Here is a 10,295-nt window from a genome sequence, read left to right on the forward strand (position 1 = left end):
GGCAAGCATCCATTCAGGGTCGATGGAAACTTGGGTAAGTGGTCAGAGTGTGGGTGTTTGGCAGTAGGGCTAGCAGGGTTTGCTAGTGGGTGTTGGTGCCAGATGAGTGATGGCTCCCTCCTCCAGTGTCGTCCTTCGATGTGCTTGGTTCTCTGTGAACAGCGAGGGCTCCCAGAGTGTAGTTCACCAATGTTTCCAAGCAAGTGGGGTAAAGCCTTCAAGGTGATTTCTTAGATTTCATTTTCCTGAGGTGGCTGGAAGGGAGCTAAGGATGGGCTCTGTTGAGCATGGGACCCACTGTGAGGCCAAAAGGCCCTTTTCTGAGCCTTTAATGAACTCACTATCCAGCACTTACTAAGGGAGCTATACAAGGGACTAGCGTTTGGTCTTTTTTGTTTTGTTTTAATTTCTGCTCAAGTGTTGTTTGTTATCTCCAGCCCCTACCAGTAGAGAGTGGGCACAGGTGGGGAAGGTGGGGTGGGCCGGAGGGTTAGTGCTTTCCTAAGTGGGTCAGATCAGAAAAACCTGCAAACCTTTCCCCTAAAGGGTGGCTCAGCAGTCATCCTCAGCTCGTGGCCAGAACCCAAGCCCAGAAGGTGCAGGAGGAGCAGAACAGTGGCTGACCTGAGGCCAAAGCTGAGCTGTCTTGTGCTACATGTACAGTGTGTCCTATTCCCACAATGGAAGTTTGTCGTTTCTGCTTTTTAAAAACTGATTTTTTGGTGTATAATTTGTGTACCACAAAATTTACTTATTTTAAGTGAACAATTCCATGATTTCTAGTAAAATCATAGAATAGTGAATGCAGCCATCCTCCCTTTAGACTATGTGCACGTGCATCTGCATTGGTTGCCTCCTCTAGCCCGAGCCCGGCCACCAGAGATGGCTATTGTTTCCGGAGACTGCCTGCTCTGAGGCTCTTGTGTGGCTGGAATAGTTCAGTTTGTTAGCCTTGTATCTGCCTTCTTACACTTAGCATGCTGTGTTCACATTTCATCCGGGTTAACACATCACTTCAATCCCTTTTCATTGCGGAATGATGTTCCATTGTGTGACTGTTCCCAACATGTTTATCTGGTTGCCACTGGGGGACTTTGGGCTTGTTTTCCCGCTTTGATGGTTATTAATAATACTGCTGTGGACCTTTGTGTGCAAGACTTTCTGTGATCAGATGGTCATTTCTCTTGGGGAGAGACCTAGGCCTGGGATTGCTGCTGCTCAGATGCAAATCCAGGTTTCACATTTTCGGAAGCTGCCTGACTGTTTCAGAGTGGCTGGGCCTTTTACTTTTCCACAGTGCAGGGCCCCAGGGGAGGGGGCGGGGGGAGACAGGACACTCCATTCCTGCCCACCCCACACTCTTGCTTTTGCCTCTCCTCTTGATTGTAGGACAGTTCCTAGTTTTGAATGGCTCCTCAGCCTTTCTGTAGGCTGTGCCTTGCTTTCTTAGATACCCAGTCTAAAGGTCTTTAATGCCTTAGTTGATGGTTTGAGTTCATGAAGGTTGTATTCCTATCATTTTCTCTGTGCCACTCCAACATTTTTGAAATTAAGGCTAAGGCCACCTCTGAGGCGCCTTGATAAGGGTGTCCAGTTGTCTGCCCACCTATCTGAGCCTTCACTCTCCACTATGCATGTGTCCAGCAGTGCACTCTGACAGTGAGTTAGATGCGCCCCCACCCAAGCCCTGCCCTCTGTGGCCTTAGCTCTAGTTCTGAGGTTTTCAAACTTTTTGAATAAATAAGTGTCCATTGAGGCCCATTTGGGTGATTTCAAGACCCTCCAGAGGGTTACAGCTTACTATCTGGGCGGTCAGTGCTGCTCTGATGGGAGCTTTTGCCCAAATGGTGATTCTATGGAGTCTGTAGGCACCGACAGGAAGACAGGCAGTGGTCAGGGAATATTGCCAGGGGAGCTGGATGTTGTGGGGACATAGATAGGCGGGGCAGGGGATGCTGGTCAGCTGGGAGGATGAGCGTGACCTGTCCAGGCTCAAGGACTGAAGGTGCCTTCTCCTCACATGCTGTGCCAGTCTCTGGACATTCTCCCAGCTGCCACCAACCACCTTTCATCAGCAGCATTTGAATCCTATGGGGGGCTGGGGGAGATAGCCATACTAGCTCCTTCTTCCTTTCCTTTGGTTTCCTGGTCCTCTTGGGTTTTAGAGACTCCTCTGTCATATTTGATTCACTAGAGTGAGAAACCACTACCCTTTACACGGTGACATCAGTCATAAGCTGGATGACGGTTCCAGAGATGCTGTGCATAAACAGAAAGCACTTGCAGAGTCAGAGCAATAGGACATTCAGTTGGAGAGTCTAGTTGTTGCTTTCTTTTAAGCTGCGTGACAGTAGCTGTCACATGTTTTTTCAGCTCCAGGAAATCAGCAGTGCCAGCCCGATTTTCATGGAACACTTAATTCTCTCATGATCACAGTGAATTCAGCTGTGATTTCAAAATGCAGATTAGGGAAAGTGAATTTTGCCAAAAGTGGGAAAGCAGGGTTTACGAATAAGCAGAATGTAAAAAAATCCAAGTACTGTTTGCTGACCATTGATCAGTGATTTGGGAGTTCTCAGCTTTTAAGAATGAATGTTCAAACTCACAATCCTTCCAGTCTGCTTACCCTGCCCCATCCCCTATTATTCTGAATTTATTCATTATCAGAAATCTCCTTTCATCAGAAAACACTCTAATTGTGTCATGTAATCCTGCATGCTGGCCGTGTGTTCATAAAGAACTTCCTTTTCAAAGCTGATCGCCAGCCGGGCTGTGTGAGGGCCTGCTACACAGGGCCAGATGGTCACTGGGACAGTGTCGTAGCCTCCGGGGTCCGGGGTGGACTGGGAGCACTCACAGGAACTGAGGGAGGGAGAGACTTCCTGTGAGCTGTAGCTGCAGCACAGACTTGCTTGCACCTGGGTTTATGAAGTGTGGTTTGGAAAATACATTATGTATTTAGATCCCGAAAAGCATAACAACAACAAAAAAACTCACAGCCATGGAGTGGATGCCGACTCATAGGGACCCTAAAGGACAGGGTAGCAGTCCCCTGTGAGCTTCTGAGACTGTACCTCTTTATGGGAGTAGAAAGCCATCTTTCTCCCTTTGGCTGGTGATTTTGAACTACTGACCTTGTGGATTACAGCCAACACATAACCACTATGCTACCAGGGCTCCTCTCTGGAAAAGCATAAGCGATGAAAGCACAGTGGAAAATTACTTACTTACTGGTCCAATGAACCAGCCATTGCCATCGAGTCTGTTCTGACTCAAAGCATCTCTTTGTAGGGTTTCTGAGACTGTAAAATTCAGACAGCCTCATCTTGCATTAGACGTATAAAAATACATGAATAAAGGAGCTTTGGCAGCACTGCTAGATAAGCCTTGGGCTGCTGATCATAGGTCCAAGATTCTGCTCCTCAAGATTAAAATAGTGAATTGTGTGTACTTTGAGAAGCAATGAGCTGGTGAGGGAAGAGGACGAGTGGAGGCTGGCTGGAGTGCTGTGATGGAGGTTGGTCTGTGGGCAGGGGGCCCTGTCATGGGAAGGGACAGTGAACCTCCCAGGAGAGAGGGTGAAGACAAGCCTGGCTGAGATGGTGTCAGATGAGAGGGGGTTTTAAGGGTAAATAGGTGTTTACAGGTAAATAGTGGGGATGGTCATTCCAGGCAGAGAAGGAGAGTGCAGCCCTGTGTGTGAAGGGTCGGTCCATGAAGAGTTTGTCATCCTTAGAGACTTCTTTAGAGACTCACTCTCCATCCAGTTGTCTGAGGGGAGAAGGAGCTAGAACTTCTCAGGTCCGCTACAGCATCCACTCTGAGGCTGGCTCAGTACTGAACCCTGTTTCCTGTTTACAGTTTACAAACCATGGTGCCAAGGGGCTGCCCTAGACAGAGGGTGACGTCACTTGGTTTACATTCGGGAAATTAACTGGCAGGGCTGCATGGTGGGCTGGGAAATTGTTCAAAAACAGTGACCAACTTTGTTTATATAGTATCTAATCTCAAAATGTACATCTAATCTCAAAAATGTGCATATTTAGGGCACTTATGAGAAAAATATTTTAGCAATGAACTAAACATTTAGTTGGCAACAGCGATTATAAATAAGAAGAGAGATTTAAGATAAATGCAGGTTTTGTTTCTGATCTGCCTCTGTTCAAAGACTAAACAGAAATACTGATAATTTCTGGTTTAAAAAAATCTTATTTTAATTACACTTTAGGGATAATCATTGAAAAAGATCCTTTCCAATATAATCGCTTCCGATTTTTAATCAACATAATAGTGTTTTTTATTGTGGCTTGACTTGTTCTTTCTTTCTCTATTTTTCTTTAACTTCCTTTTTAAACTAAGGCCAAGCAATTTTTTTTTAAGTTTTGCAAATAGTAGATAATATATTTGTATGTGTAAGCATCATGTATCCTCGCCTTTTTATTTTGTTTTGTAAATTGGATGTCTGGTATTTTTGGTTCCTTTTTAAAAAAAACAGCCTTTACATTTTAGGGATATGAGTTACAAAAATAAGTTCCCAATTTTTTGCTTTTGTGAATTCTCATAGTTACTGTACTTGAATTGATGAGTATTTTTAAAAATATGCTATCTGGTTCTGAGTCATAGCTAGGGCTTTTGTATATTGTTATAAAGGAATTTGTTCAGGTTTTAGTGTATCACCTTTATGGTTTTATTATTTATATTTAAATAATTGATCCAGACTGTCCTAGTATATGGTGTTAAGTATGAATCCAATTTTATTTTTTCCAGATGAGTCTCTCCTCCACTCAGATAACATTCATTGTGTAATCTTTTCCCTCCATGGTGATAACACACTGCCACCAGCATTTACCACTTGCCTTTGTGTTGCCGAGTCAGTGGCTGGACTTCACATCCTCCCCAGGCTGTGGGCTGGCTATAGTGGAAAGGCTCTCAGTGTCAGGCAAGCAGGTTCCCTTCTCTGGCTCTTACATTTAGAAACCTTCTGACTTACCTTTCAGATGTTCTTCCCCAACTTTCAAATCGGTTTATCTCTTCCCAAAAGTTTATCTCAAAGATATTTCAGGGGTAGGGATCACTTTAAATTTTCAGATGATTCTCTTATGATAATGGATCTCCTTTAATTTATTAATCTTTTTTTCTTTCCCTTGCAGATGATATTAACCGTGTTCTTGAGCAACAATGAACAAATTTTAACAGAAGTTCCTATAACACCAGAAACAACATGTCGAGACGTTGTAGAATTTTGCAAAGAACCTGGAGAAGGCAGTTGCCATTTAGCTGAAGTCTGGAGGGGCAGTGGTATGTATAAGATTCAATAAAGCTCATTAAGTACATAGTATTTAATTTTTGTTTATCAAACTTAGAACGTTGTGTCTGTGGTTCCGAGTTATCTGGGACTGTGAGAGCTATGTGATTAAGTGCCCGCCTGTGGTGTGGGGACAGGAATGTAAATGTTTCGGGCATGTTGCTTTGTGACTTGACTCTTCCTTCCCGAAGCCATTTGGATGAGACCTTTCTTCCCGTTACTGCTCCTGAGTGAGAGTTTTCCTTCCTCTGCAGTGTCGCAGTGTTTAGTTTGGTGTGTGTCGAGTTGGTCTGCCACTTTTCTCTTCCCTTTTGACATCTCCATGAAGGCAGAAGCCATTTTACTCAAATTGTGCTCCCCTGCGTACAAAGCATTATGAGTCGTAGGCCGTTTCTACAGACTTGGTTCTGGAATTGAGAAGAACAAAACGTCAGCTCTCACGTAGAGGAGCTTTTCATGCTGCTGGGCAGAAGAGCTCAGTGTAGGGGAGATGGCCTCTCTGTCTATAGTCCCATTAGGAGGGAGCACATCCGAGACTCCATCTCACTAGAGAGTGTGAACCAGATCACCACTCTTTGTTTCCTTGGGGTGTGTTCTTCTGAAAGACAAAAACCACACCTCCCTCAAAGCTTTTCCTTTGTATATAAGAGAGGCATCTGGGAATCAGAGAGAAATCCCAGGACCATCAAGGAAGAAGAGCCACCACTGGAGCATGTTCCAAACAGAGACTGTGGCACAGAGACTGTGGGACAGAGCAAAGGAGTCAGGCTGAGACCAGAGACAAAGGCAAGGAGACCCTGAGACAGAGCGGAGGAACAGTGCTGAGAAGACGATGGGACTATTGAAGTCAGAGTGACAGCCTGGCTTCCTGGCCCACAAAGGCAGAGGCCAAAGGGACCATGTGGCTGAGAGGCTGATGACTGGACAGAGATTGGCTGCTGGCTGAAAAGAGGAGTTGCTGTAGACCAATTTACTTTCTGCCCCCTTAAGCTGGTCTGGTCTGGGCATTTCATATAAAGGGACTCATCCAATATGTAGTTCTTTCCTGTCTGGCTTCTTTCCTAGCTAGCTCAATCCATGATGAACCATCTGTTTATTCCTTTTTATTGCCAAGTCTCTCATTGTACAGGTGGACCACAATTTATCCATATACCAATTGATGTATGCTTTGTTGTTTCTACTTCCTCCTTATTGTGAATCCTGCTTCTGTGAACACTCCTATACAAACTTTGGTGTGGACATATGTTTTCATTTCTGTTGGAGATAGTAAGTCAGAACGTAATGCTACAAAGTCATAGAAATCTTTTTTTAAACAGAAATATCATTATGAGGCTATCATTCCTCTATATGCCTTCCATGAAGGTTTATACATTTTCATCTAACCCTCCCTTGAAGAAGTCTGCCCATCTTTTATTTATAGGACATCAAAATGGCAGTGTTGACAAACTTAAGGTACTCAAATCATATTCTTTTTCAGTGTTCTTTACGTTTGGGGCACAAAAAATATGAAGGGGCATAATCAGAACTTTAGGTGGATGGAGTAAGGTTTCCCAATGAAATCCTCATAGTACAGCTTGTGTTACCCTCTAAGAATGAGAATTGTCTTTCTTATCTTTTTCTCATCGGTGCAGTTCTCAATTTTATTATAACTTCATAACAAGCTTGCATGATCATCTCGTGTTCTTGAATAAACTGATAAAGATCAGTTTGGGGTCCCAAAAAACACTCTCTGTAACCTTCTGAGCTGCCCTCTCCTGCCTTAAATTAATCTTTGAAGCCTTCCAAACTCCTTACAGCTCTTGATCCATTTGAAAATTGTTGTTTTGTTTAAGGCAGCATACTTGTCTCAAAGCTTCATTGATTTGGGAAGGTGTTTGAATTTTGCTAAAAATTTTATAATAGCCCTGACTTTAGTCATTTTTTTCAAGAGCACATAAAGTATGTTTTTTAAAGGCACCCTAAAAAGATGAAGACATGTGTATTACAGAAAACTTATCTGTAGTCACCTACAGATCACCAAGACATATTTACAAGGAATAAAGCTGTACACACATGAACTGTAATTCTCATACCAATACTTTTTGACTTACCCTTGTTTACCTAGGAGGAGAATAGCTGGGTCATATGGTGACTATTTAGTTAGCACGGTGAGAAACTGGAAATGATTCCACAGCGGCTCTCCCATTTTATATTCCCACCTGCAGTACATGAGGGTTTCAATTTATCACATCCTGGCCAGCACTTATTGTCTTTGTTACCCTAGTAGATACAAAGTGGGGTAATAACTAATGGTGCTGAACCTCTTTTCATGTGCTCATTGACTATGTGTGTGTGTTTGTAAATAAATAGATAAATATATGTATTTGTCTATAAGAGACAGAGAGAAATGTCCATTCAAATCCTTTGTCCAATTTTTAATTGGATTATCTTTTTCTAATGTGTTGTAAGAATTCTTTAAATATTCTAGACAAAAATCCCACATCAGATATGAGTCTTATAAATATTTTCTTCCAAAGTCTTATACTTTTGATTGAGCTTCTAGTATTATCCTTAAAATTCTGAGTGAAGAGTGTAAGAACATCGTGAGAAAAACAACATGAATAAATGTTGGATTCCTACTCAAGGAGGTGGGGCAGTTGAGTCATTGTAATTCCTGCTGTTAGGACACTAATATTAGATCCTGATTTTCATAGAATTTGTTTTTGTTTTTTTCTGTAGCCTTGTTATGACTTGTCACTTCTTGCCATTTACCTTCATTTTCTTCAGGCCCTCCTAATACCTGTCTCAGTGAATCTAAAAGCCTCCTATAATGAAATTTGGGACTGGTCAACATGATCCTCAATGTTCTCTGTGGGGAGGACACAGATGGCAAGCAACCCCCCCGGAAGAATCAGAGGCAACACTGTGGGCCAGGGGACGATGAACAATGCCTCTAATTCTGAGGGAGACATGTTTGCTATTGTGTTAGATCCAGTTGACTAGAGAAACAAATCCCGAGACACTCAGATGTATAAGAAAGAGCTGTATATCTAAGAGAAATTGTTTAAGAAAACACCCAGACCAGTCCAGATCAAGTCCATAAGTCCGATACTGGTCCATAAATCCCTCTTCAGACTCATGCTTCCACAAACAATGATGCAGAGTTCAGGGAGATCACAGTCTGGTGGGTGTAAAGTCTTGTGGACTCAATGGTGATGGACTCATCTCCAGAGGTCTGGCAAGTCCCCAAGTTGCTCACCTGCAGGAAGGTGAAGCATAGAGAGTTGGTGGGGTGGCCTCCATTTATCTTGGTCACACCTCCAAATGAGGTCATCAACTTTCGACCTGATTGACAGGTTAAACTCCCACCACTATACTTTATCAAATTGACGTGAAATTATGTAACTACCACAGCTACCTAATTCTGTACCTAACCAAACTATCATCCAGTGTGAAGGTAGAAAAATGTCTTTTCTGAGATACAAGGTTTCAACAATTTTACTTTCCTGGTATCCTTACTCAGGAAGCTACTAGAAGATCTGAAGTGATGGTGTGAACAAAGAAGACAGGGAATCTAGGAAAGGGGGGGACAGCACTGGAGAGATGGGAAGGTGTTGAGGAAGAGACTGCTCTGGAGCAGGAGGGTCTGAGAAACCATGGGCTTGGAATGGGGCAAGAGGAAAGCTGCTGGCAGGGATTTTAGAGATGAGCTAGTGAGAGGTACACAGGAAGCTAAGTCAATAGCAAAGATTATAGGAAATAAAATGGAATCATAATATAGGGTATAAGTTAGCAATGAAAACTTGGATATGTAAAACAATGTAATATGGAATTGATCTAACCAAAATTTGGTTAGACAGTCTTTTCCCTAGGAGAGGTAATTCATGGAACATGGAAGAAAAGGAAATCCTGGTGTTCCCTGTGTAGAAGGAGCAGGCATCTGCTTCATGGACAGATGAAAATGTCCTGGAGTTGAAGTAGTGTGCTTGATTGGGCCAAGGACTGCAGCTTTTTGTTAAAAGCTTTGTAGAACTGTTTGACTTTTAAAACTGTGGACATCTATATCTTTAACACCAGTGACAGGTACATTGGAAAGCAGGTGGTGATGAGGCTTGCAGGTGGGTCCCTGCAGACATTGAGCAGGATGTGCATGTAGACTCTGAGGAGAAACACTGACATTCAGAGAAGGTACCAAAGCCTTGAATGACAGGTGTGGGAACAAGGTTGCAGCAGTACATTAACAAGGAGCTGAGCTTCCAGAGGTTTGGGCTGGATTCAGAGGAAGACATGAAACAAGGGGGACATCATTGCTGGTTTCATCTTAGATGAAAACAGAGAATACCAGAGAGATATGTGCTTGTACTTCATTGAGAGTACCAAGGCATTTGACTGTGCAAATCATAACTGTAGATATAGCCTTGAGAAGAACAGCAACTCACTGAGCTTATGCAGAACCTGTACGTGGATCGAGGCAGTTGTACAAACAGAACAAGGGATTAAATACTGCATGGTTTAAAAATCAGGAAAGGTGTGTGTGTCAGGATTGTAGCCTATCACCATATTTATTCTGTCTGTATGCTGAGCAAATAATCAGAAACTGGGCTATATGAAAAAGAATGGGGTATCAGGATTGGAGGAAGGCTAATTAATACCTATGATATGCAGATAACACCACCTTACTTGCCGAGGAAGATCAAGGATTACAGCCTTCAGCATGGATTACAACTCATGTAAAGACCAAAATTCTTTTTTTTTTTTGGGGGGGGGCGCATTTGTAATTTTTAAATTTGTTTTAAGATTTTTTGTTTCCTAATCCTTTTTTTAAAATCGTTTTATTAGGGGCTCATACAACTCTTATCACAATCCATGTATATATCAATTGTGTAAAGCACATTTGTACATTCATTGCCCTCATCATTCTTAAAACATTTGCTCTCCACCTAAGCCCCTGGTATCAGCTCCTCATTTTTTTCCTCCCTCCCCGTTCCTCCCTCCCTCATGAACCCTTGAT

General features: G+C 42.8%; 1 protein-coding gene across 3 annotated transcripts in view; it reads left to right on the plus strand.

Moving 5' to 3' along the window:
- The first annotated feature begins 5,150 nt into the window (after positions 1-5,150).
- The window catches only part of PPP1R13B (protein phosphatase 1 regulatory subunit 13B), a 62,607-nt gene continuing 57,462 nt past the window's right edge, over positions 5,151-10,295 (plus strand). For 2 of the 3 annotated variants that reach the window (XM_045287673.1, XM_004698821.2), the window contains exon 1: positions 5,151-5,298. In XM_045287673.1, coding sequence (XP_045143608.1) covers positions 5,151-5,298 — 148 coding nt within the window. The remainder of the gene's footprint in view (positions 5,299-10,295) is intronic. The other variant, XM_045287674.1, reaches the window with a different exon arrangement.

This window comes from Echinops telfairi, unplaced genomic scaffold, assembly GCF_000313985.2.
Source record: "Echinops telfairi isolate 266 unplaced genomic scaffold, ASM31398v2 ScPeMD7_18;HRSCAF=68, whole genome shotgun sequence".
In the NCBI taxonomy this organism is placed as follows: domain Eukaryota; kingdom Metazoa; phylum Chordata; class Mammalia; order Afrosoricida; family Tenrecidae; genus Echinops; species Echinops telfairi.